This window comes from Thrips palmi, unplaced genomic scaffold (genome assembly GCF_012932325.1).
Source record: "Thrips palmi isolate BJ-2018 unplaced genomic scaffold, TpBJ-2018v1 HiC_scaffold_8, whole genome shotgun sequence".
In the NCBI taxonomy this organism is placed as follows: domain Eukaryota; kingdom Metazoa; phylum Arthropoda; class Insecta; order Thysanoptera; family Thripidae; genus Thrips; species Thrips palmi.
This window is the reverse complement of record NW_023144635.1, coordinates 14,230,578-14,258,099: the sequence shown is the minus strand read 5'-3', so window position 1 is coordinate 14,258,099 and position 27,522 is coordinate 14,230,578. Positions and strand designations below refer to the sequence as shown.

General features: G+C 45.1%; 2 protein-coding genes across 2 annotated transcripts; both read right to left on the bottom strand.

Annotated features, from left to right (window-relative positions):
* Positions 1-745: 745 nt before the first annotated feature.
* On the bottom strand, positions 746-7,330 carry LOC117653656. Its single transcript, XM_034399461.1, has 12 exons — positions 6,320-7,330; positions 5,964-6,179; positions 5,260-5,367; positions 5,094-5,192; positions 4,848-5,027; positions 4,261-4,782; positions 3,362-4,171; positions 2,869-3,186; positions 2,672-2,794; positions 2,490-2,588; positions 1,965-2,414; positions 746-1,402 (listed from the first exon to the last, which is right to left on the bottom strand). Exons 1-12 carry the CDS (start codon positions 6,375-6,377, stop codon positions 1,200-1,202), a joined length of 3,186 nt encoding a protein of 1,061 aa, XP_034255352.1. The 5' UTR covers positions 6,378-7,330; the 3' UTR covers positions 746-1,199.
* LOC117653655 lies at positions 7,077-15,657 on the bottom strand. The gene is made up of 8 exons (XM_034399460.1): positions 14,139-15,657; positions 12,896-13,232; positions 9,548-9,742; positions 8,365-8,598; positions 8,134-8,257; positions 7,807-8,043; positions 7,526-7,737; positions 7,077-7,418 (listed from the first exon to the last, which is right to left on the bottom strand). The coding sequence occupies exons 1-8, from the start codon at positions 14,444-14,446 to the stop codon at positions 7,077-7,079; spliced, it is 1,989 nt and encodes a 662-aa protein (XP_034255351.1). The 5' UTR covers positions 14,447-15,657.
* Positions 15,658-27,522: the final 11,865 nt, after the last annotated feature.

The following is a 27,522-nucleotide window of genomic DNA, read 5'->3' as shown; positions in this document are numbered from 1 at the left end:
AACTTTTGTAACTAATTCAATAGAGTGGGAAGGTCAGATTCCCTTTTAAAATGAAGCACTCTAGGTTTCACTGAAAAATTTTGTCGAAGAAATTACTAGTACCCGTTAAATTTGAGTTCATCAATTCTGAGACCAGTTAACGATGTTGGTCAAAGTAGAGATGACGTCAGTCTGTTGCTTCTTCAAGTCACTTTACGCATTTAGAGCTACACTGCTAATAATAATTGTAAAAAGAAACATTCAGTCAGATGCAGAGCTTCTAAATCATTGTTCCATCTCTTTTGTCTCTGGTAAAATACCAATGGTGGCCTAATCTTCATTTATAACTTGTTAACCATGATTATGTTGCTTCTAACAAAAGCAGTTATTAGAGGTGCCCCTGTCTGTGTCTATTCAACAAGATATAAGGTAAATTCAGTGACAAATAAAAATAACTTTGAAAGTACACCTGACTTTTCTCTCTGTCATGCATTTGCAAGTTTTTCAGCTAAATCTTTTATTGCTCAAGGCCCATCTTTGTACGAGATACAATCGAATGATCTAGCCTCCCTTCTCAAGAAAAATATTTTGCCATTAATGATCAGAACAAGTTGAACTTTAGTGAAGCGTTGAGCATGTGTTGGAAACGCAGGTGATGTAATTTTGTTTCTCCTATAACTTTTGTCACAGCCTTCCCAGACACACAACTCTGGTCTCAAATCAAAGTCCAAGCCATTGTTACATGAAATTAAGTCAGAAACAAATATAATTTTGCTGGTATTATTGTGTTTTTAACACAAATGTCTGTATTATGGAAATCCAACTTTTCTAACTAGTTCAATAGAGTGGGAAGGCCAGATTCCCTTTTAAAATGAAGCACTCCTGCTGCCCAAGGAAAAAACTTGGAGGGAAAATAACAGGAACCTGTTCAATTTCAGTCACTCAATTCTGAGACAAGTTTACCAATGGTCAAAGTAAAAGCCAAATACTTCAACATTCAAATAAAAATAAATTATGTCTCACTTAATAATCTTAAAAAGTAGAGGACTGTTGATGAGTTTCCCTTAGCAGAAGAACATAACCAGAAGGCATAACAATTAAATTTCGTTCACAAACATTGAGGTAAAAGTAAAGACATGATGCAAAGCAGCTGCACAAATAAAATCCTGAAAGGAACCTCACTGCTTTGTGATTTAAAATTAAGCACTCAACACATAAAATTAATCTTGATGGTTGGGACGTCGTTCCGGGTTAACGAATAGGCGGCGGCAACTAGGACAAGTGTGTCTTTGCCTATTTCTCCTCTGGGTTTGTTGTAGCGTTTCAACACACTTCCTGTGGAAGAAGTGTCCGCAGGGTAGTTCTGCCCTGAACACCTCAGTGCTTAACATCCTTAAGCATATGCTGCACGGTTCCTCAGATGCTGCAACAAACAATATCATTCTGATTAGATAGAAACAATAGGAAATTTTAAACTATTAAGAATTATTTATTGCAGTGAAAAAAAAACAGCTAAAAGTTCTAAATTAAAAATAAGTTTTGTTCTTTACTAATCCTGTACTCAAGATGCGAGTATGTATCTTTTTATGGTGAAGTTGAATGGAAAATATCCAAGCAGCATACAAATTTTAAAAAAGCTTCTTGTGACTGTCTTTGTGTTGGTTAGCTGAGGGCTAACCACAGTTGTTGGCAAACTATTAACAACATGTTTTTTCACTCAACAGGGATTCTGCGCGAAAGTTTTTGCACAATGGCATTTGTTTAAAAATTTTCAAAATTATAGATTTTTTTTGTGACTTCTTTAAACACCAAAACACTTTGTTACTTTGTACAATAGGTCTTTAAAACGAAAAAGTAGCCTACCACAGACATGCTGACAGAATCTGTTGCGCAGAATCATTTTGGCATCAATGTCAAAATTGAGATAAAATTGAAACGGCTTGATGGATTCTGGTGCTACTTACCCACATCCTTGGGTTACTTACCATCAACAATCTCCACGTTCAGAGTTATTGAGAACGTTCCCACGGCCTCCTCAACGCTAGTGCCCCTGGCAGGGAGGCAGGCTGTAGACCGCGGCAAGAAGAGATGCACATGGTTGAAGCCCTCCACAAAAAGAAATTCGTGAAGGGCCTCAATGCCCCCATTCCGTGCAAATCGCCGCGTCCTTGCCTGGTGCCCCACGGGCAACCGGAAGCGGATCAGGATGTAGTTTGTGAGAGGTTCGGGGGGCAGCCGTTCGCGCGCAGCCTCTCGTTCTGCAGCCAGTATAGGGAGGTCGCGCAGCCGCTGCTCGGCCTCCTCCCTTTCCTCCTGCTCACGAGCCAGACGCTCCCTTTCCTCCGCCTCCCGCTGCACCGTGGCCGCCCGGTCTGCACGAAGGCTTGCCTCATACGCAGCATCTTGCTGCCGTATAATGGCTCTTCGTTCTTCCACTAAACAAAAGATGGCCGCGTGGAATTAATAACGAAACGGAACAGACATCGACACCATAAGAATGGTTGACTTACAGGCTGGGTCTGGTCGCGGGGCTGCTCGCGGACGTGGTGGAGGGTCTGGTATATTCAATGCTCCCGGAATGTTGAGTGGGTCGTCTTCGGACGCGGAGTCTGTATTATCAGGAGCATTAATAAGGACTGGGTAAAAGGCAGAGTCACTAAAAAACATATGCATATGCCAACTCAATGCGCACCTTCGCTGACATCAACGACGGCCATCCGGTTTTGCCTCGGCCGCAGCTGCATGCCCTGCTGAGGAGGGGCGCCTTCTTCCTCAGACCCCGAGGAGATGTGCACAACGTCAACGACGTTTCTACCTGCAAAGTTTCCGCGTAACGATGTAGAAATGCTCCCCACAATAAAACGTAACGCATATCATTATGATTCTCACCACCGTGAAGGGCGTGCACCTTGTGCACGTGTTTGCACAGCTGCCCCTGCCTGGAATCGGCGCACGAGCAGGTGTACATTTGCGCACATAGGCCTGGGTTACACCGTCCGCACCTCATCATGCAGAGGCAGAACGGCTCCCCTGTTCTGCGGACGGTGTACCCAGTAGCACGGCCAGCAGCACGGCCACGGCCTCTAGCACCTTGAGATGCCACCCGCCAGTGGCCACCCGGCAATCTCGAGACGCTGTTGTCGGGGATGGCCATCCCTCGATTGTGTCTTTCAATCGTTGGTCGCTGTTCGCCAGCTCTTCCACCACCTGCGTAACAATGACAAAGAGTCAAGAACCAATGGAAAAGTGCTGGTTCAAGGCTGGGCTTTCAGCACACGGCTCTGTCAGGCATATAAGCACCTCTCTCGCAGAGCCTGCAAATTTACCTACGACTTGTGGGAATAAATTGTGAACAGTATTTGAAAATGAAATTGGGAGTCACCTCGTCTTACTCGGCGCCGAGGGGTCGCATCTTCGGCTGGCTGTGCACCACGATCGCCTCGCGCCCCGGCGGGATCACGGCCGCCTCGCGCTCCGGCGGGATCACGATCGCCTCGCGCTGCGGCGGGACCACGGCCGCCTCGCGCTCCGGCGGGACCACGATCGCCTCGGGCTCCGGCGGGACCATGCCGCGCATCAGGCTCAGCGCCGTCTTCCACGGGCGCTAGGACGCCACGACCAACTGGGGTTGCAGCCCGCTCTGGCTCAGGTAGAGGGAGAACGGCAGCGACAGCAGCGACCGGGTCCACTGGAAGGGAAGGCGCAGCTGGGGTTGCAGTCCGCTCTGGCTCAGGTAGAGGGAGATCGGCAGCGACAGCAGCGACCGGGTCCACTGGAAGGGAAGGCGCAGCTGGGGTTGCAGTCCGCTCTGGCTCAGGTAGAGGGAGATCGGCAGCGACAGCAGCGACCGGGTCCACTGGAAGGGAAGGCGCAGCTGGGGTTGCAGTCCGCTCTGGCTCAGGTAGAGGGAGATCGGCAGCGACAGCAGCGACCGGGTCCACTGGAAGGGAAGGCGCAGCTGGGGTTGCAGTCCGCTCTGGCTCAGGTAGAGGGAGATCGGCAGCGACAGCAGCGACCGGGTCCACTGGAAGGGAAGGCGCAGCTGGGGTTGCAGTCCGCTCTGGCTCAGGTAGAGGGAGAACGGGAGCAACAGCAGCGACCGGGTCCACTGGAAGGGAAGGCGCAGCTGGGGTTGCAGCCCGTTCCTGCACTGCTACGTCTTGTAGGAGGTTGTGTCCCATTTCAACGTTTTCTGTAATACAGAAAATTCAGGCCAGTTTCACTACAATTGATTCCGGTAATATACCCAAGAATTAACGCATCTATTATCGTAATAATTACCAGAGTTGTCTTCTACAACGTTTACTGTAACCTCCGAGGTCTGAAAATAAGACCGCACAGTTTCTACTTCCGAGTCCGGAATCAATCGGAGTCTTGGACACATTTCGAAGAGCTTAATAGGCATTAAAGCAAAGTTGTTGACGTTGCAGTACAAATAAAGAGAACATAGCGGTTCCGCATTAGGAAATTCGTGTAAGTGGTACCACTCGACATCTGGTTTCATAAACAAAATTGTCACAAAAGACGAGGCTCGAGACGAGGCGAAGTCATCGTCGTCCGTCATGGGAGACACAGCTGTGCGTCTAGACACCGCAACTGCAGTGTGATCCAGCCGGTCTGGCTGGTCTGGCCTGGAAGCCGCGCCTGGACCAGCCACCATAGCTGCGGTTGCAGTGCCAGTGCAGTTCACCCCGGAAGCCATCGGCGCAGACGGTGCCAAAGATGCCACATGAGCGTGAAAATGAGGCAGAAACTCATGTGGCCATCTTTCGTCCAGCAGTTCCTTGCGTGGAGTTGGGCCTGCTGCAAACATTTAAAGTTAAAACAAAGTCAATTCACTCAATATTCAAAAGTTTGGTGCGACTTACCGTTGTTTCTGCTCTCGTTCGACTCGGGTGGCCATCTCTCATCCTCTTGCGGCGGTGCCGGTGGTGGTGCCAAAGATGCCACATGAGCCTGAAAATCAGGCAGAAACTCATGCGGCCATCTTTCATCCTCTTGTGGTGGTGGTGCGGTACGACGCAGTACCTTGCATGGAGTTGGACCTGCTGCCAACATTCAAAGTTCAAAACAAAGTCAATTCACTCAAAATTCAAAAGTTTGATGCGACTTACCATTATTTCTGCCCTCGTTCGACTCGGGTGGCCATCTCTCATCCTCTTGCAGCGTTGGTGTTGGTGCCCTACGACGCAATACCTTCCGTCGAGGTGCCCCTGCATTCAACATTTGAACTTCACTTGAAGAAATTCACCCATTTCACCAAAGTTCGAAGGGACTTACCATTACCTCTGTCCGTGTCCAACTCCTCGTCTGACGAGTAGAGCACGCGAGGACGCCACCACGGCCTGGTCAGGTCGTCAGGGTGCTCCAAGAGTCCTCGGGATGATCCTGACAACATGCGTTTGCAATGTGTTTTGTGTGAATAGTTCGTGTGGTGCGGGAGGTTCGAAACCCCCGTGCACATTTTTCATTGCTCACTTTAAATTTTTTTTTTGGAAAACTCAGACCAATTTTATGACTTTAGTGGTCTGATTTTCAAAGTAGGACTAGAAGCATGCAAATGACTTTCGAAGTCTTAAGAACAAATTAAGACTATCCAGATAAAAAGTCTGATAGAAATGACTGAAAATTCAGACTAAGTACAAGATAACATGTAGTCTGAGTCGCATCTTCAGACTCCTGAAAAGGGAAGCAGAGTGGTCTGGTCTTAAATTTCAGACCGGTGGCGCATTTTGAGACTATTGTTCTCAAAAAGGGAGGGGTATTGGCCTTAAGTGTCAGACTGGTTGCATCACTTGAGAAAATTTAATCACCATATTTGAGCGCTTGATACAAAATCTTGAAAATGCAACGTTAAAATTTTGTGTTATTGTGTCAGTAATTTCAGAACCATATGCTGTGAATTAAGTTACTCCTAATGTTATCTGAAATTTCAGTATTTTCTTTACGGTGCTGGTAAAATTATTTCAAAGTTAAAGCCTTACCTGGGAGAGTAGAAGTGTCGACCCACATTCCTCGTGCGGTCTGAAAGACAAATGAGGTGGCCGCTTGATTCTGCACTGCCACGGCTGATCGGGGAGCAGGGCCGCCGGCAGCTGCTGCAGGGCCCTGTTGACGGGGAGGCCCTGCTGGGACGACAACTTCTACTGGGGGTTGGCTGCTTGCAAACGGTTGTTCAGTCAGCAGGTGGAATGAAGATGCTGTAAACAGAAATTTAAATGAATTGGAGTGTGAGGATTCGTTTCCCTTTCCCTCCCCAAAACAAAAACAAAGAGACAAAAAAACGATCAAGTCACAATCTTTACAAATTTGTCCGTTAAGTTGAAAGACAGCATCCTACCTTCCTGAACAGGATTGTTAAGCTGTGCGAGCCCGCCTGCCTTTCTCTTTTCCCTCATCCTCTTCAGCTTTTCCAGCCTTTTTAACCTTCTACTGGGACCACCACCGGCAGGAAGCAGCGATTGGCCAAGGGAAGAGGCTGCTTCGGGCGGGTGAAGAGCTGGGGCCGCTTGCCGCGCAGGTCTTTGGCTCACATCAACACCAGCAGCCAGCAGCGATTGGCTACGGGAAGTGGCTGCTTCGGGCGGGTGAAGAGCTGGGGCCGCTTGCCGCGCAGGTCTTTGGCTCACATCACCACCAGCAGCCAGCAGCGATTGGCCACGGGAAGTGGCTGCTTCGGGCGGGTGAGGAGCTGGGGCCGCTTGCCGCGCAGGTCTTTGGCTCACATCACCACCAGCAGCCAGCAGCGATTGGCCAACAGTGGCTGCTTCGGGCGGGTGAGGAGCTGGGGCCGCTTGCCGCGCAGGTCTTTGGCTCACATCACCACCAGCAGCAAGCAGCGATTGGCCGGGAAGTGGCTGCTTCGGGCGGGTGAGGAGCTGGGGCCGCTTGCCGCGCAGGTCTTTGGCTCACATCACCACCAGCAGCCAGCAGCGATTGGCCACGGGAAGTGGCTGCTTCGGGCGGCTGAGGAGCTGGGGCCGCTTGCCGCGCAGCTTCTTCCAGGCGCCGGACAGCAGCAGCGGCTGCAGCCGCTGCCCTCTCGTGCCTGCTCAGTTCCCGCTGAGGTAGTTCAGGGAGGTCGGGAGCATCAACAGCTACCGGGTCCAGTGGAACGGCAGGCGCAGCACGGTGCAGTGGGACAGCAGCTCGATCCTGCACTTCCATGGCTGGTCGGGGAGCAGGGCCGCGGCCGGGAGCTGCAGCGCCTTGTTGAGGGGCAGGCCCAGCTTCGACGACAACTTCGGCCGGGGGTCGGGCGCGGTCAACTGGTTGTGCATCCGGAGGGCCGTCGCCACCTTCGAGGCGCCGGACAGCAGGTGCAGCGCGGTGCACTGGGGCAGCAGCTCGATCCTGCACTTCCATGGCTGGTCGGGGAGCAGGGCCGCGGCCGGGAGCTGCAGCGCCTTGTTGAGGGGCAGGCCCAGCTTCGACGACAACTTCGGCCGGGGTCGGGCGCGGTCAACTGGTTGTGCATCCGGAGGGCCACGCCACCTCCAGCGGACGCAGGGCAGCGCGGTGCACTGGGCAGCAGCTCGATCCGCACTTCCATGGCTGGTCGGGGAGCAGGGCCGCGGCCGGGAGCTGCAGCGCCTTGTTGAGGGGCAGGCCCAGCTTCGACGACAACTTCGGCCGGGGGTCGGGCGCGGTCAACTGGTTGTGCATCCGGAGGGTCGTCGCCACCGTCGTCATCATCCTCGTCATCGTCCATGGGCTCATCGACATCGAGGCCCTCCTCGTCGTCAAGGTCCTCAACACCTTAAAATATTTGAGAGTAGTTATTTCGGTCATTTTAACTGTGCATTTTACCGAAGGCATGCTACATACCACGGGGCATGGGAATTATGTCGTAGGTAACATAAGCCATTGACCTCAGGAAGGTGTCCAGTTGGGCTGTAGTTGGGACATTGCGCCCATCTCGCCCCACCAGATTTTCTAAGGCTTTTTTGATGCGGGCGTCCCTTTCCTTCATGGCGTTTCCTCTTGGTCTCCTAGGCGGGACAGCATCATTGTCCCACCTAGCAAAGTCATTTCTGTCCCTGCTCTCAATATTCTGTAGTGTTTCTGAAAAGTACAAGGCATAACAGTTTTGTAGCTGGCCATTAGTGACGGTTGCACAAAATCCAACAACAATGTAAAAATTAGCACCACTACCTGTGTAATTCCATGTATTGTCCTGTGTTGTGGCAGATACTCGAAGCAAGTAAGAATTCCATGATTCTGAATCATTGTTGGTCCTTCTTCGGAGGCCAGCCACAGACAGTTGATCGGTGCCAACCTAGTTGGAACCATATTGTTATGAAAGATCCCGCTACGAGCCCCCCCTCCCCCACTTATTTCATGGTGTTCGGCTCAAGTATTTCCTCCGTACGACATAGTACGTACCCGAGTTAACCAGAAACCCCGAACATATGCCCTCATGAAGGTGCGCAAGTCCCTTGCTTCCCTGGCGTTCTGGCCTACACGCCGAGAATACGGCAGCAGTACCTCTAAATATCCCCTCAAAATGAGGTCTGCCGGGAGGAGAGGCAGTGCCTTTACCATCCTGATGAGGCGGTGTCCGTCCTCCGTGGCCGACACGGCTGGCAACGACCCCCTGAGGCAGCGCTTGTCGACCCGCTGAAATATACCAGAAGGCCAATTACAGAATGTACCGTAAGCCAGAATCACGTTTCATCGCCCCTGATGGATAGGCAACACACACTTAATTACTACACTGCAAATTGGATGGAAAGACTTCGCGCCAAAATATGGCGAGACAATGAAGTCGAGGTTCGAACCCGGGGCCATGAGCTTGAAAACAGGTGGCCCGAGCCACGCGGCTAAAGAGACACGGCGCCGGAGTGCCATGTGACTGCAGACTTTGTTGCAGCACCACCGTAGCAGAGAGAACGAAGGCGGGTGCCGCTGCACAACTCTTTGCGTTTGCGCTAAGTCACGGCTAAGGGACTTGCAGACCCGCAGACTCGAAGCAGGTGGAGTGCTATTCAGGCGGCGGCGGGCAGGACGCACAGTGGGCCAGAAGACCGGTGGGGCGGAGGCGGCCAAAACTCCAGACGCGCTACGAGCTCTGGAGTCGCTAAACAGGACTCGAACCGAACGTGTGGCCCCTCCAATAGATTCTCTGCAAACTCAACAGTGTACTCAGTACACTCTAGTTAGAGTGTACTCATCCGAGTACACGCTAGTTAGACTGTACTCATGAGCACACTCTAACTAGAGTGTACTGAGTACACTGTTGAGTTTGCAGAGTTGCTCTCTGAACGAGGAATCCATTGGTGCACAGTAAAAACTCTACGAAGAATCGCTTCGTAATGCGAAGAAAATGAAGGCATTGTAAATCCTCCGAAGAAATGCTTCGTATTATGAAGCAAAATCCTTTGTAATACGAAGCATTTCTTCAAAATATGAAGCAATTCTACAATGCCTTCATTTCCTTTCGGTTCGATTGTGTCCGATTTAGCGACTCTGGAGCTCAAAACGCACCTAGAATTTTGGCCGCCTGTACCGGTCTTCTGGCCCACTGAGCGGTGGCAAGAGATGGCTGGGACATTACACCATTACTTACTCTGCAGTAATGGGTCCAGCAGCCATTGAGCCTTGCTTGAGGCAACACTGTACCAACAGCATTTCGAAGCGCCCTCTCAAAATCAGCCATTACGCTCACGACGTTCATGGGGAACGAGTCGCGAAGGTATTCCAATATGGCCTGGTAATCTGGCTCTCTCCGCCGCGTCATGAGGACATACAAAATTCCAAACACCTGTTAACATAGAGTTTTTCATACATATTAGTGCTATTGCGTTAATCGTATTTTAAACAACAGGCCTGGAAACGTACGCAGTGGTGGACTGTCAGCACCCCACCATCTCTTTTCTTGGCCAGCAGCCGGCCCAGCCTAGCCCAGCCACCACTCATTAAACGGCAAAACATGGTACTTTTGCTGTTTGCAGAAGAAATCCTCTCAAATTCACTAACCGAGCCTTTCTTCTAGGTCTCAGGCAGGCCCGCAGGCCTGCTGAGCGGGCTGGCCTACGCTGCGCCCGGCAGGCGCTCGGACGACCAATGCACCGCACAGTGGGCCAGAGGGCCGGTGGAGGCTGTCCACATTCCGGACGCGTTTTGAGCTCCAGAGTCGCTAAACAGGACTCGAACCGAACGTGTGGCGCGTCGAGAAATTCGGCCGCATACGCCAGTCTTCTGGCCCACTGTGCAGCGCGGCAACTTCTCCCATCTGCGGGTGCCGGGGCGCTGTAGGGTGGCTACTCGCACCATACTAAGATTCGTTAAGCCTCGTCCAGGCTAGGTGAGGTTATAGTCCAGGGTACGAGACCAGAGGTCTCTAAAAACGGCTCCACTGGCCGGCCGCTCAGGCCGCACCGTGGCCTGTGCACGCAGGCGGCCGGCTCGGGCTGCATCAGACCGACCGCCTCGGCCGCTGCAGACCGCTGTCAACCCTACGAGTCACTGTCCATCCAGGCGCAGGCCGCTCGCCAGCAGGCTGATTCCGAGCACTGCCCTCACCGCTCTGTCTCTCTCGCACTCATGGGGCATCCCCTAAGTGAGAGAGAGAGACAGCTTCGAAAGCAGTGATCGGAATCAGCCGGCAGTGGCTTGCGGGAGGTCGCCTGCGGCCTCAAAGGGGCCGCTGTTTTAGAGTTCTGTAGAAAAGACCCTCGGACCTCGCCTATCCTGACAGCTTAACCTGCCGTGCACGCACAGGCCTGTGGGCCAGAAGACCAACGCAGGCCGACTCTGCAGCCTGATTCCGCGCAGTGCGGAGGGGCCCGCTGCGAGAGAGACAGACCGAGAGTACGTATGAGTGGGAGAGAGACAGGGCAATGCTGGTGGGCCCCTCCACACTGTGCGGAATCAGTCTGCTGGAGCTCGAAACGCGTCCGGAATGTGGAACGCCTCCACCGGCCCTCTGTGCAGTGCACCGGGCCGAGCGCCTGCCGAGCGCAGCGCAGGCCCGCCCGCTGAGCAGGCGTGCCTGCGGAGCTGCCTACCCACCAGGCGTTCGCGAGCCCGAGAAAGGCGCGGGGAGTGATTCTGAGGGGAGGATTTCTACTGATAACGGAAGTATTACCTTGTTGTGCCGTTTAATGAGTGATGGCCGACCACCCGTTTCCAGGGCCGTCCAGGTCGAAAGCGTCCGTTTCTTTTAGGATGGTCCTGGAAACGGGTGCCAGGCGCACGAAAGAAAAAAAGACACAACAAAAAATTCCAATGCTATCGCATTGCACGGTGTTCCGGTTGTGGAAATCAATTTGGAGTCTGTCGTCTAAACGTTAATTACGTTAATTTTACCGTTGTTTACGTAACTTTGAATCCTACCGGTATTTTTACATCCCAAACCTGATTCAGTTAACACAATGGCCATCTCAGGCCATCTCGCGATCTCGCGACTTACAGTGCTCATGTTCGCCAAACGAAAGTCATCTGCGTTCCGAGTTTATATAATTTGTCAAACCAACCGTCGTGCTGATTACAGAATTGAGGAAAACATCACAAGAGAACCGCAACCTTTAAAAGCAAGCCAAACAATCCAACCTCAGCAACAATGGAGGGGCAGTTTCAATGCGCGACTACTCGTTTTTTCAGCCCCGCGATTTTCGAAAGGGCGCAGACGCCGACAAAATTGTTGCCAACCCCCGAAAATTAATTTATTGCGTCTTTTCTGCTACGAACTTTTTACTGACAGACTTCAAAGATGTTGCAATGTCGCGACACGGTGCAATGCGTTAGCATTGGCATTTTCGAATTTCACGGCGTTTCGATTTCTTTTTATCAGCGACTTTAAATTTTGACAGTTGGTACGATGGCACTGTGTCGTTGCCATGGAGACTTTTTTTCATGTTTTAACCATTTTCTTAGAACACAGACGATTTTTTGTCACTTTGATGAGTCAGGATGCTTAGTTTTGGGGAGTAGCACATTTTGTCTTTGAAACGTTTCTGGAAAATGTGAAGGGATAAGGGTGCTTCATTGTTGCAAATTTATGTTTTTGTCGTTTACGTTAAATTCTTACGATAAATTTTCGAAATTTTCAGGAATTTTTATTTTTTTACGATAAGGAATAATTTGGCGGAAACCATTTTTAGACTGGCGTCGGCGGAAGAAAAAAAAATTTTCCGTCCCGGGCAATAGGGGTCCTCCTTCGTCGGAACCCCTAAAAACGCATGATGTTCCAGGAGAGTCTTGGAAGTTTTTCCATATCCATAAGGACCGTACAACCTTGCAGACTTTCGGTCAGCCGTTCGAACCGTCGCGGGAAGGGGGTCGAAGCCGAAGGGGAACTCAATGTACGTGATCGGTGTGCGCGTTGAACAGGATCCACGCGAAATACGCGTATTCCACATGATCCAGACGTATTCATGCCACAATGAATTTTTGTACTGTGGCTGTCAACACGTGCTTGCAGGGGAGGGGGAGGAGGGGGAAGCGCGGGTCCGGTTGGTACCCACCGTAGCTGCAGTCTGATTCCGAGTCCTCTCTCGTCGGTCTGTCTCTCTCACACTCATGGGCCTTCCGTACAGGTGCGAGAGAGACGGACCGACGAGAACGACTCTCGGAATCAGTCTACTGACTCATCGGTGGCCGCGTGTCGCGTATCAAAAACAATCCTGGCCGAGTCCTGACTCGGGTGACCTGGCTCTTCCCCGCCCCTCTTTCCGCGGCGGCGCCAACGCCGCTGTGCCACCGCCTCTCAGCGTTAGCTGTGCGGGCTGCGTTGCAAGTCACGTTATGTGGCCTCTGTTTTAAACGCTTACCAGCCGAGCGTTTCAGAAGATTCATTTCGTTGCTCTGTCTCTGTCGCACTCATGGGGCTCTCCGTAAGGGCGCATGGGAGATGGAGCGACAAAGCGATCCTCTGAACCGCTTGGCAGGACTCGATCCGTGGACGGCTACTTACGTGATCCCCATTCACGACCTGGACCGCAAACAACTGCTGGAAGAGGGCCGGCACGGTCTTTACAGCTGCGTCAACATGGAGCTCGACGTCTCTCCCATCTGCCAAGGCCCTCAATGTGGCAACACTCCCAAACACCACATGGATCCGGTCGTCAACTGTGATGGCTCTAAGGTAAAACTCTTCACCATCAGTATTTGTGCGGTAATGCTCGTTGCCTTGTAGAGCCTGCACGAACGCCTCCACTGAGTGTACTGGATTAGGTCGCCTCAAACTCGCAGCTCGACGTATCGATGAGTTGAAGCTGTCTAAAGTAATGAGATGTCTTACAGTTCTGTACCTGAAAAGAGGATAAGAATGGAACATTTGAAACAAAATTTTCAGCCAGACATCACTTACCCACAAAGAAATATTTGCTTGAAAATAGAGGAATTTTTACATTGAATCAAAATGGAGTGTTATTTTCAAAGCAAACAATTTTCAGAAAGGAAATTGAAGAAATAACTCAACAGTTAAATGGAGGCATATGATGGTAAGATAGAATGAATCGTCTAATACTATTCAAAGTGCAATTCACTCATCGCCTGGTCCAAATCAAGATTTAATTCAATTCGTTAACTTTCTTCTGACTGTGGTACAACATGCGCAACACACTTATGTGTGTGTATATTTATATATTTATATATATATATATATATATATTATATATATATATATATATATATATATATATATATATATATATATATATATAAAGCAGCAAGAGCCAAAAGTGACCCACTGTTTACAATAAAGAAGTCTTGTGCGAAAATGGACTGGCAAAACCCATTACTGGTTTTCTTAATGTACCCAGATGTACCCTTACATTTCAGTTCATGTATGACAAGGGTGTATGGTCAACATCAAAACAGCAAAAATTTACAGGTTCCGATATCAATCCAAATAACGTAAGTTTCAACAGATTCTTTTGGTGCCATCATTACATCTCAAGTTTTAATATTTTAGCTGAATATTTTTTACTTTTTTCAAACACTTTCTGATGAAAAGCAGAGACACGAAGAGTACTTGGCAAATAACATCCAAGCAGAGGTTGCAAAAGTATGCACCAGCTGAGCTGGGCCTGGCAATACCCCGCGCCTGCTCTCGCTCTCTCTCTCTCTCACGCACACATATCACCTGTGGTCGGGGGGACGGGGGGCTGATTCCAAGAAGCGCGTAACCTCAGACTTCAGCTTTCAGTACTTACTCAGGGTTTCTCTCCACTGTGCGGAAGGACTCTTCGACGCGGCCGGATTGTCGCGCCAGCTGTCTAATTTCTTCACGCATTCTATTGAGAAGAAGTTGATCGGGGTTGGGCCGGCATAGGGGCTCGTGAGGTACGTCCAGCTGGAAAACCCCTAGAATATCTCGTCCATGTGCCGAACATCCAACAGTCTTGCAATACATGTATCGCGTTGTGCCATGTTCCGCCCTCTTTGAGTAGACATAGCCATTTTCGTCGACAAAATTTGTGGAATTGCTTCGAGAAGCAGGCGTTGGCATGAGGCCCGCCATCGCCAGTGCGAAGCAACAGTGTTTGTTTTTGTTTATGTTTGTATTGGTTGGCGTATGCCTCAGGGGTAGGGGAAATGTTAAACTTGGTGGGATCTGCCTTCGGCCTCAGGCATAGTCCAAATGTAAGATTTTTAAAAAGTTTGCTCAGCCGATCTCTCATTATCATTAGACCGTGAAAACGTGATTCCGCTTGATTTGCATTTCATTTGTCGGGCAAAATTGCCTGCAAAAAAAACCTTCAAGAAGCTTTGAATTCGAATTCCGCGCCATTGAGTAAGCAGTACCAACTGCTCATACTTCGTTCGAACTAAATTTTAGTAGACTCAAGTGAGTATTCTCAATTTACTTCAGGCAATTTTTTGTTCCTTTTTTTTAAGATGAAATTTTAAGGGCTGACGAATTTAAAAAGAGTACTAACCACTGTTGAAATAACGCCGTTTTCGTGCGTGTCACTTTGGCCTTCTGGAGGGGATACCAAATTACCATATGTCCCCATGATCTCTCCATGACAGAATGACGAGAATGACCCTAGTCTAATCACTTGTGCAAAATGTTTTCTAGTGAGGAAAATTTAACCGAGAGTTGGCATTTAAAATATTTGTGGTTTCGCATTGAATCGAAAAGTAGCGTTACTTTTGCATCAGTATTGTGCTATGTACTGCTGTGTCCTTCTTCAAGTGGTTGTAAACAAAACGAACAGGAAGGTTATGGTACGTTATAATATCACTTCAACCAATTAATTGGGTGAAGTGCGTGTTCAAGATAGTATTTTCCACTTCCTTCTTGCGCGGATCTTATTTCTATCGTTTGACTACATTTCGTATTGTACTACCCCTTGCCTGAGGCCTAACCTCTAGTCGGACTTCGGCTACCAAACACCTGATTGCCTATTGATGCCAAACATTTATTTTCGTGTGGCTTTTTGTACCTTTCTCGAGCCCAAGTCCCTCAGATACTTTTTGATGTTTCGTTTTTCTTGGCAAACCTGTGAGTGAGCCTACATAACATTGATTAAATCATTTATTTTCAATTTCAGTCATTGAAAGGAAACGTCAGTACCAACAGAGAAATTCAGGAGATAATTCTGAGACGATCTGCAGTCACTATGACAGTTGGAGGAAAGGAGAACATTAGTGAGCATAGCAGTGCTGAACACCACAAATATTGGCTTGCTTCAGCATGGCAGAACAGGAGCAGGTAACGATCATGAGAAGTTTCTTTCACATTGGAATTTGGGTATGGTGCCTTTCACATCATATTTAACATTGTTGCATCCTGTATAAATTTCAAACAGCATGCAATCGTTCTTCAGAAACATTATTCAGTTCGATATTTACCTTACTTTGGTATACTTGTACAACTGCCTGCAACTTCAAATGATTTTCATTACCATAAATTATTTCTTCCTTTGATTGAATCAATCTTCTCTAATTATGTCGTACAGTCTCCTGATTATTGCATGTCTCGTATATTTTCCTGAAGACTACACTTAACATTTAGTTGCTCCTTACTTTGATTTCAGTTACAATCTACAAAACTTATGATTCAAAGAGATTACTTGTTGGAAGTAACCTCCTCGGGTTTCAGGTGAGGTGCATACATTGATACTGCCTAAGGATCATTAAGTATCTTTCTTTAAATTGTATGTTTGATTGCAGGTTAATTTGAGACTAGGGGAAGTCGAGCAGCAGAAACTTTCAACCTTCATTCCTAATCCTTTTCAGAAACATTTTGGACTGTGAAGAAAAGTAGGTAGTTTTAAAGTTTTATGTGATTCAACAATCAGTATATTGCACTAATGAAAAAGGCGTTCAAGATATCGTAATTAAGCATTTATGTCTGTTTGTTGCTAGGTGGCTACAATCTAAGCACCATGACTTTGAGTTTGAAATGAAGTTGAAATTCTTTTCCACCTAATGAAGGGTATATCAGAGAAGGTCGATATTCTTCTCCCTCTGAAGAATAGGTAAGGGATTGATTTATGGATATTTCCACCCCCTCCGGCAGGATATGTTTTTTTTTTCTAATTATATTCTCTATTTTGTTTCAGCATTATTCCAAATTACAATTATCCTTTTGGTTTGGAGATAGGAGACGGTAGGATACAAGACGAGGATTATGTAAACAAAGCACTAAATCTGTGTTTGGCTCAAGGTCTGTATTTCTATGGTTTAACACTAAACTTACAATAATGAAGTAAAACCTAATTCTATTTAAAGCTTTTGCTTTATTTTTGCCAGGTTATTTTCAGTTTGTGTGAGTGGGATGAATTCTTTTGACGCAAAAAAATCTCTGGTGAATCAAGATATAAGATTCTCTCTAGCTGTGTCACAGAGTTACTAGGCGATTATGGAGCTGGGATTGTAGCAGGCAGAATGTGAAAACGTTATTTTTTATCAGTCCAGTCAGTGTTTTTGTTCCAAAAATGGGTGTGGTTGATCAAAGGTTCAGGTATCATATCCGAGGTACTTTTTCTTTTGCTGTGTCATGGCGTTTGTTCTCACAGGGTAGATGATGCCGGGTGGAGTTTTTGCGGGTGTTTATACAATTAGCATATGCCTGAACTCCCAAGGTTCATGCATATTACAAATTGGACACCTTCATAACTTTGGGGAGGCTCACACCATCCCGATCATTTTTCCCACAGAGTTACTATTGCTTTGGATACAGTGTTTTGGCCTCATTTTGAGGGCAGGGTAAGAATGATGTTTTAATTATTATTCTTTCTTACTTAATTTTCAAACAAGATATTTAGTGAAAGGCTTAGGGAAGATCAGGGCTTTATTCCAGGAGCCCACAAATAACCGAGTAAAATATTACTTCTGGAGGGGCCCATGATGCAGGCAGCATTCATGGTTCCCATTTTCTTGTAGGTAGGGTTGTGGTTGTAATAACCTTCATTGTGGCATGATAGTCAAGGACATTTTAATTTTTGGTCTTTTGTAGATAAATGTGAATTTCCCCCAGTTTTTAAAGGGGAGGTTCCATCCCTAATAGTGAGTGTTCTCTTCCATTTTTACAATATTACAATAGGATAGGACTCACTGTAAAATTAAGGCAAACAAACTCTTGGTTTTGACAGGTCAGCACAACTTATAACTTTGTACTTGGCTGTGCCATTTACTCTCACAGTGTGCAGACACTGTTTTGGCCTCATTATTGGTCATGTGTAAAGGTGCAGTTTGGGCGGCAGGATAGGAGCTTTATCGTATGGTCTTGATAGACAGCATAACTTCAAAGGCAGATCTGGGAGTCAATTTTTCTTTATATCTAGGCAAAAGGGACCCCTTACTTATCTTTTTCATATTTTAACTATTTCCCATAAGGATTAACAAGAGTTTCATTTCATAAGATAGGAGGTTCAGTGGTTTTCCTTACTACTTTCGAAAATTTTGGAGAGGTGTCAAGAAATCTGCTCCTACCACTGAGCTAGCTCTTCGTCATCACCTTGACAATTTCTTTTGGAGGTAAGTTGTTTTATTCATGATATCGATGTTTTTTCACAGAACTGAGAGATCTTAAATGAACTTACTTAATTATTACAGGTAATCAGCAACCTTGAAAGTTATTGATACTAACTTGCAGCTGTTTTCCTTCAAAATTTTGCTCTTTTTCTTTTGTCCGATCCTTCTGTGTCCACAGTAAGTTCATAAGAAATTAATTGCCATCACCTTACAAATTGAGTTCTGGTAATATTTGTCTCTTGTCAATTTTCAGACAGAGAGTTAAATGTTCTCTAATACTGCTCAAGCTCAAGCCCATGAAAAGTTTGGGACCAATATTTTGCTGTTGAAATGAAAAGAGGCTGCTGGGAAAAGAAGACTGGGGGCTATAATGTCCAGCACGCATCAAGAAATTCTACATGTCTAGGCCACTTTCAACACTATTCACCTTTCTGCAAAATTATTTACATATCATCTTCTTAAACTGATGTGGTGAGAAACTTGAACAACTGTTTAGGCTGTTCAAGCAGCACAATGTGGGGAAAAGAAAGAAAGGAGGATGGTTTTCTGTCTTTCTTTTCACCATCAGGGTCTGTTAAATTAGATAACTGTGTAATGTGGGCCTTTGGTGTTTAACGAAAAATGGTGGATCTTGTGATTGTCAATTCTTGTTTGTCAGGTGAACACATTTTATTTTGACATCAGCAGAACTTTACCTGAACAGCACTACATGGGCAGGAGCAAGGGAAGAGTTAAATGACCTGTATTCGCCTTATGGTTCTGTTACGAGTCATTTTCTTCCTTTCTTTTCCCCATTAGATTCTGTTAACAGATAACGGTTACTTCATTAACAGCAATGAATTAAGCACGAGTAAGAGAGGATGAAAATGCTCTGTATTCGCCGTTTGGTTTTGTTACAGAGCATTTTCTGTCTGTCTTTCTCAGAAATTTTGGTTTGCTAAATGCAATACTCTAGTATTAGTAAGAGAGGATTAAAATGCTCTGTATTCGCCGTCTGGTTTTGTTACGGGGTATTTTCTTTCTTTCTTCTTTCATTTTGATAACAGCAATTACATGGAAGGAGAAAGATAATTAAATGACCTGTATTCGCCGTATGGTTTGTTACAAGTCATTTTTTTGTCTTTCTTCTCCCCATGAAGTTTTGTTTGAAGTAAACTGTTTGAAGTTGTGCTGTGACATTTAACAGTAGTTATCTAAACAGCATTACAAGGGTAAGAGTAAGACAGGAGAAAATGCTCTGTATTCGCCTTTTGGTTTGTTACAGAGTATTTTCTGTCTTTCTTTTTCCCATCAAAATCTGTTTAACGATAACTGCCTTACAGTGTGTACCTTTGATGTATGGTTGTGTTGCTTTGTTTGTGTGACTTAATTTAACCATCACCCACCCCTCTGCATTTGTTGGGTGATGACATATTCCTCTTACCCTATTTTATAGATTTTGTTGGTGACTTTTGCCATTTGTATTGCTGCAATACTTGAGTATTAGTAAGAGAGGATTAAAATGCTCTGTATTCGCCGTCTGGTTTTGTTACGGAGTATTTTCTTTTTCTGCTTTCATTTTGACAACAGCAATTACATGGAAGGAGAAAGAGAAGAATTAAATGAGCTGTATTCGCCGTATGGTTTGTTACAAGTCATTTTTTTTTGTCTTTCTTCTCCCCATGAAGTTCTGTTTGAAGTAAACTGTTTGAAGTTGTGCTGCAACATTTAGCAGTAATTATCTAAACAGCATTACAAGGGTAAGAGTAAGAGAGGAGAAAATGCTCTGTATTCGCCTTTTGGTTTGTTACAGAATATTTTCTGTCTTTCTTTTTCCCATCAAAATCTGTTTAAAGATAACTGCCTTACAGTGTGTACCTTTGATGTATGGTTGTGTTGCTTTGTTTGTGTGACTTAATGTAACCATCCCCCACCCCTCTGTATTTGTTAGGTGATGATCCATTCCCTATTTATAAGTTGTATTTGCTTGGACTCTTACCCTATTTTATGGATTTTGTAGGTGATTTTTGCCATCTGTATGTGCTTTCTTTCAGTGACTCTTCAGTATCTTATTTTGACATCTGCTGTTGCGAACAGAAGAGGCAAAAGTGCCAGGAAGAAGGCATTTGCTGATCACAAGACTAAGGTTCTACATAATGCGTAATAAAATGAACATCTAATTCACGGCAAATACGGCAAATATATGAACAGAGATGAAGAAGCAAGTTGGCACCGACATGAAAAGTATACTGCAAGAATAAATCTATAAATTTGTCCAACATTAATTTTTTCTGATTGAAACCTTTTTTGCTAAATGATAAGATAAGTAATTTGAGGGTGTTAATTTCCTCTGAACTCGAGTGCCCTAGGGAAGCAAAGACATTTGAGACATTATTTGAACCCGTTCGACATTAAGCAAAGAAGTGTGGCAGCAAACAGTTTAGTTCTTCTGCTAAGGGAAACTCATCAACAGTCCTCTACTTTTTTAGATTATTAAGTGAGACATAATTTATTTTTATTTGAATGTTGAAGTATTTGGCTTTTACTTTGACCATTGGTAAACTTGTCTCAGAATTGAGTGACTGAAATTGAACAGGTTCCTGTTATTTTCCCTCCAAGTTTTTCCTTGGGCAGCAGGAGTGCTTCATTTTAAAAGGGAATCTGACCTTCCCACTCTATTGAATTAGTTACAAAAGTTGGATTTCCTTAATACAGACATTTGCGTTAAAAACACAATAATACCAGCAAAATTATTTTTGTTTCTGACTTAATTTCATGTAACAATGGCTTGGACTTTGATTTGAGACCAGAGTTGTGTGTCTGGGAAGGCTGTGACAAAAGTTATAGGAGAAACAAAATTACTTCACTTGCGTTTCCAACACATGCTCAACGCTTCACTAAAGTTCAACTTGTTCTGATCATTAATGGCAAAATATTTTTCTTGAGAAGGGAGGCTAGATCATTCGATTGTATCTCGTACAAAGATGGGCCTTGAGCAATAAAAGATTTAGCTGAAATACTTGCAAATGCATGACAGAGAGAAAAGTCAGGTGTACTTTCAAAGTTATTTTTATCTGTCACTGAATTTATCTTATATCTTGTTGAATAGACACAGGGAAAGGCACCTTTAATAAGTGCTGTTGTTAGAAGGAATATAATCATGGTCAACAAGGTAGAAATGAAGATTAGGCCACCATTGGTATTTTACCAGAGACAAAAGAGATGGAACAATGATTTAAAGGCTCTGCATCTGACTGAATGTTTTTTTGGCAGTCATTGTTAGCAGTGTAGTTCTACATGCATACAGAAAGTGACTTGAATGAAACATAAACAAAATGGATGCAGTAACCATCCTATATTACTTTCTGTTGCTACTGAAATATTTTTTTAAAACCGCATTTGGTGGCTACATGCTTCTCCATATTTTAAAAAAGGGGATACAAACAGGCCCTTTCTCAGCACCTAACAACAAATTAATCGTAAGAAATACATTTGCTCTTTAAATTTATCTGTGTGTGACATCTTTCCATGGAGGCTTAAAGCACTATACTATACATGCAAAACTCAACACCAATACGTTGCAGAGAGAAGCGCAGAGCAGCAACATCGGTGCCCACCTTCCCTTGGGTTCACCTGAAACAAATGAACTTCATATTAATGGGATGAATCTATGACACATTCCCAACAGTGTCACTGAACTTCATACCTGTTTTTTTTTTTTTTTTTGGGCACCCTACTTGGTTAAAACATAATGCGCAAGTGGGCATGAGACACTGTTCCATCAAAAACACCAGAATGAAATTGTTTCTGAAACATGACAAACAGATGAACATTATGAAGGGGTATCATTACTCAAGGAGACACTACATGATCAACAACAAGCCAGCTAACTCAGGACTCAAATTTTTCAGACGGGGAACCACTCTTCAAAAGTAAACAGATCAAAATAAAACACTATTTTCTTTGATAGCATGTAAGAAAAAAAAACTGAAAAAGAGCTTAGCAAAGAATAATTTTGAATCAAAAGTACAGAGTTCAATTAGGATAAAAAGGACAAAACCTGTCACTGGCAGTAATATTTTGTGCAAACAACGGTAAAATGTCTGCTCTGGGCTTTGTCATATCAATAAATAGAAGAATATGAAGATATTAGAGGGGTTCTTGGTAAGTAACGATGAAGGAGTAAAATGAGGCGGGCAATATACCTAATATGTTTCTGCTGGCCGGAGATGGGATGTCCACTGTGTAATGCTTCCACTGGTAGCTCGATGCGAGCGGTGCGGTTGATAGACATGAGAAAGGGGCAACCATCCTGCAGACGAACATACAAGAAAGAGAAAAAATTAGATTGACACACAAAGAAATAAATGAAACGCAGAAGCCTGTTTGATACCCCTTGAGACTGATTATGTTCGAATAACATATGATTATACTACACCCAAAAGTGCGAAAACAAAGTATCGGGTCAGTTCCATCAGTGACAAAGAGATTTAGCCTGTTGTCTCAGAGGTGGGCATGCGCTTCCAACCAATGCTTCAAACATTAATCTTTTCAAAGAGACACTTTGAACGTTCGTCTCTTACCTATTAATGGCGCGGCGAAGAAGAGACGACCTGTTGCTTTGACTATTGCCAAACACCATGCTGCATCCTTGGCTTCCAAAGAAAGACTCGTCGGGTCTCGTCGACTCCCGAGTCGATTCCGCAGTTCACTCGCCAGGTACATTCCAACCAGACATCTGCTCCTATGGCCCTGCAACAACAAAACTGCAACTGAGTGAGGAAAACAGACGGATCGAGCTTAAAAATAAGTGCCGCGGAAGCATTCGATGCAACGGAGGGTTAGGAACGGACGAAAACGCATTTTTACGACAGAAAGCGTGACATTCCGAGGTAGATGCAAGGGTGCGTACAGAGTGGAGTGCATAGAAATAAGGACTGTTTTTGGGCGAGAAGCAGTCGCTAAAACGCAATTTTCCTCTACGACTCACTTGAAGATTCACGAATCATAACAAACAGACGATCTTATTCGCACGATCGCAGGCTTGTCCACCGCTTTCAATAAACAAATTTCACTGTTCACAGCGAGTAACGACACCGTTAAAATCATTGCAACAAGATAACACCACACTTTGTGATAATGCCTGCGAAATATACTGCAATAAAGATGAAAACAATGTGTTGCATTGCCTGCACATCTAGCAGTCGGAAACTGGCTCGCGGCAGTGCCTGGCGCGAGGCTACGGTCTTGCCGTGCCGCCCAGTATGAGAAATGGCGGGGAGCGCGTAGGAGGCGGCTGGCGTGGTCCGCGCCCCCCACCCTTCCGAGGGAAGCACCTCCACTCTGGTGAAGTGAAGGCTCTCGGAAAGGGCTTTAGGGGTTGCGACGCGAGACACACGCGCCAAAACCACTAACGCTAACGGGTTGCTCCACGCGCTTAGGGGTTGCGCCAAGCGCCGCAAGCGCTAACGGCGGATCACCCAAGCACTCGCGACACCCCGGCGACAGGCCGCTCTGTGCCTTTCGGCGTTGCGGCAACGCAGCTTAGGGCTTGCGGCAACATCTGCCGGTGGCCTTTAGCCCTGGTGACAGCGATTTAGGCGACGAGGCTCTTTGCGTTTGTGGTAACAGCGTTTGCTGTTCTGGTACTTTGGTCTAGCGCCGCGAGCCCGAAGAAATAGGTGTTGGGTTGTTGCCCATTTTCAACAAAAATCCGGGAATCAGCCATGTCTGCTACCTGAAATAAGAAGACAGACTAGTGAGCACTGTAGATAATGTATGGAAAAAGAAGAGTCGCCAGCAATCCGACTTACCAAAACCTAGAGCCCTAAAGTGGTCCGTTTTGAAGTGGATGAGTGGATCAGAAATCTGCGAAGAAGGGATTTGCCTGCGAATATGGGCTTGTGCTACGCACACGGAAAAAAAGCTGTTGGTCGTCACGATCGGATGTACTCAGTTGTCGTTACAGTGATTGTGGGCATCGAACGGCTTGATTCACACAACCAACTAGCGTATTTATCCTCTTACAAGTCACTTGGTCGGCCCGAGCCAATCGTCACTACCGACCGCTCTGCTCAAGGAAGTTCGGTTCTGAGAGTCGAGGTTTCACGGACCTGCCGCTTGGTGACGGCGTGCCCGTTCGCCTATTAGTATTTCCGATTTGTGTTACTCAAGTAAATAATTTTCGCAAATAATGTTGTCTGTTGCCTCGGTAAATATGTTCTCTAGTCGTCAGCTAAAAGTTCTGAACAAAATATTAGACTGAAGTCGAGAAGAACGCATTTTCATGTTGCCTCTCGCTGGCGTCTACGTTCGGTCAATAGGTTAGGTTCAGGCATAATCCCAAACCACTTGTCTTCTGCTCATTCGGGGAGAGAGCGGCGGTGCGGCGTCTTCGCCGTGCCGTCTCATTCATTTTTGATTGTGATGCCAGTTTTGGATCACAGTGTAAGAAACACTACATTTGCGAGGACCACAGACCAAGTTAAAACAGAGTTTGCTGAGCGTTGCATAGAAATTCCCCACGAACGAGATATCGGCTGAAGTGTCAGATGAGTTGGTTCTCTCAACCAACTTTCTGGTCGTCTCGAAGAGGCACTAAAATCATACCTTCCCTGCAACTGATGGACGACGGTTCTGGGATACCTTATTCTTGGTTGGTCACAATCGACACAGTCGTTCTGATGGCCAGCTTTCCTCAGCTCGGTGACATGGTTCTCACGATCAGAAATCCGGTAGTCCCCCAAGCTATCGAAGAAGATGGTCGTGGCGATCGAGATTCGGTCGCCACGACCACGGATTTTTTTCCATGCAGTATCTTCAGGTAAAGAACCTGCGAATATTAGCAATGTTTATGTGAACACTTTTCTGCTCAATTGTGGTTTCCTCAGACCAGACACAACGCTTCAAAGTCTAACGCTATCAAACTATAAAATATGAACGAGCAGGGTTTGCAAATCTTGGCAGAAGTGCATGGGGCGCGTGATAGAGGAAAATCATTTTTAATGAATGATGGCTTTTTGTACTTGGTTTATTCTCAGACTGATTGTGCACTGTACTTTCGATGCAAGAATTATAGGAACGGCTGTCTTGGCAAAGTAACATTTTATTCCAACGGTTTATCTGTATCATCAAACGCACATAATCATGATGCAGCAGATGTAGCATCTGAACTGCAATATAGAGCTCAGCGTCATTCAATTATTTCCCAGGTAAACAATTCTAGCCTGGCAAACTTTCAGGACATTTTTCATGACACTAGCAGGTAAATAATTTAGCGTTTTGAAAATGTGTGTCATTAGGTTTCAAACTTTGATCCCTTCAAATATTTCCTTAATTGTACGGTTACTTCATTTTCTTCTAGACTTGGACACCTGGCAAATAACCCCTTGTTCACATCTCATCGGTTGCTACAGTCTATGTTAAGGGCTCAAAGAAATATCCTTCCAAAATGTCAAAGTTTGTCTCAGCTTAGTGCTGTTCTGAGCAATCCAGACTTTTCATCCCTTACACGAATACACATATCTCAAGACATTCTCTATCAGGGATGTGCTGAGTGTAACGATGGGTCTCATGTTATCCTACTCATGAGTAGAAACGGCTCTGATTTTTTGAGAATCATCCCTGCTGTATTTGTTTTGCACATTCCTGTGAAAGTGGACAACCTTCAACAGATTGAGGTATTCCAAGTATATTTAAATTATGTGAATTGGAAAACTTGGAGTCTAAATACCTAACTATGCTATTTTTTTTTCCAGATGTGTATTGTTGGAGGCATTTGTGAAAATAGGGTCAGTGTTATTTTTAGCTATTGTTTTATAAGTGTGTTGAAGTTGTACTTTTTACTTGTTTAAATTTCTTCCTGCAGATGGTGCCTTTAGCATGGATCCTAATGCAAACTTGTACTCAAGAAGCAATGTTGGCTGCATTTCAACTGTTAAAGTCATCTTTGAATCAATACGAGTTCTCGTGGGCTATGTGTGCTCCAGATATAGCTGCCTCTACTTTTTCTTATGTGTTCTCAGTCACTGTTTATCCATCACTATATGATTTCATTAATGTGAGTGGTTATTCTCTTTGACTCTAAAAAGTAATCCTTTTGGAAAAAGTTAATTTTTCACTGCAATGAAAACATTTTAATTACTCTGATGTTGTTGCAGGATATCGCTCTTTTTCGAGAAGCAGGGTCTCTTAGCAGAAACCTGCTCTTGAAACAAGTTGTACAATTATGCTGCGCCCTTCCCTTGTTACCCTCTGATTATCTACAAGTTGGAATTGACGTTGTTAAGACTTATGCTATGAATTTTGGTGAAGTGATATATAGTGAGGCTGCAAGTGTCTTTCATTACATTGAAGAAATGTGGCTTAAAATCCCTCAAGACATATTTTTGATTTCTGGAAATATTGACAGAACAAATATTGGCTGGTGAGTTACATTGTGACCAATGCCCGATTACATTTGTGTTCTAGCTAAGTTTTTATTTAACTTTTTTTGCAGTGAACAACTAAAAATTAAAATTGCTGCTAAATTTTTTAGTTCTAAACCTGACTTCTATTCAGTTATAAGTGAGTATGCTTAGTTTATGAGCCTATGCATGAATAAATTTTCTAAGTGTTTAAATGATGAAAATATCTTCTGTAACTTAAAATGATCTTAAAAAAAAAATCATTCTGTATGAGTTATAAAAAAGAGATAATGTGTTCACAGGGTACATTTTCTCCCAATCGGACACATCAGACAGGATTTCAGAGCTACTACTTTTAGGTGAAAGGATTGTTCCGCAAGTTCCTCTTTCCTTACTGCAGCATGAAGATTTGGTTGCACTCGTCGGAGAAGTTAGAAGACCATCATTCTCAGTTCAAATGGCAGTGCAGAACTTTTTACTTGCTGTGGCTGAAAAAATTAAGCACCTACTTTTGTAATGATAATTTAATTCTGTTCTCTAGTGTAGTTTACTGGCACATTCTGCTCGACTGATTCAAGAAAAATTTAAATTCTTCAATGAGTATTTGAATGTAAAAGGAGGAAAGTTGTTGTAGGAGTCCTAATGTCTAGACGGACATAAGATTAAGTGGAAAATTATTTCACTGGTACTTTTGTCAATGTGACAAAAGTCTTTTGGGGACAAATTCTCTCAGGGTTCTGTCTGGAGGTTGTGTTATAAGTTTGTTCTCATGCATAGATTTGTCCAGGGTGTAGGAATTGTGTGGGTACAATTCTCTCCAAGAAATACTAGTTTCAAGAGAATTGCAGTTTTATCAGTTTGACTTAAAATAATATTGCTTCTTAATTGTAGGGAAGAATTGTATCTAAACAAAATCACTATTAGCTGCTGTAACCGTTGCCCTAAGAAGATTTGTTCTGTGTGTAGTTCTGTCACTTTGTCGAAATACCAATGAATAGTTAGTAATGACTCCAGTGAGTCCAAGTTGTTCACCAGTCACTCTACTCAGAATCATTTGTGAATATTTTGGAAAACTCATCAAAGCCCATACTTAGAACTTTGATATTAACATTCCTAGCTATCAGAAGACTTGAAATAATGGATAGGTTCATGACATATGTATCTGGTCATGTAGCAGGCTTGTAGACAATAGTATGACTAAATAAATGTTATTTGTGTGTGCATAATG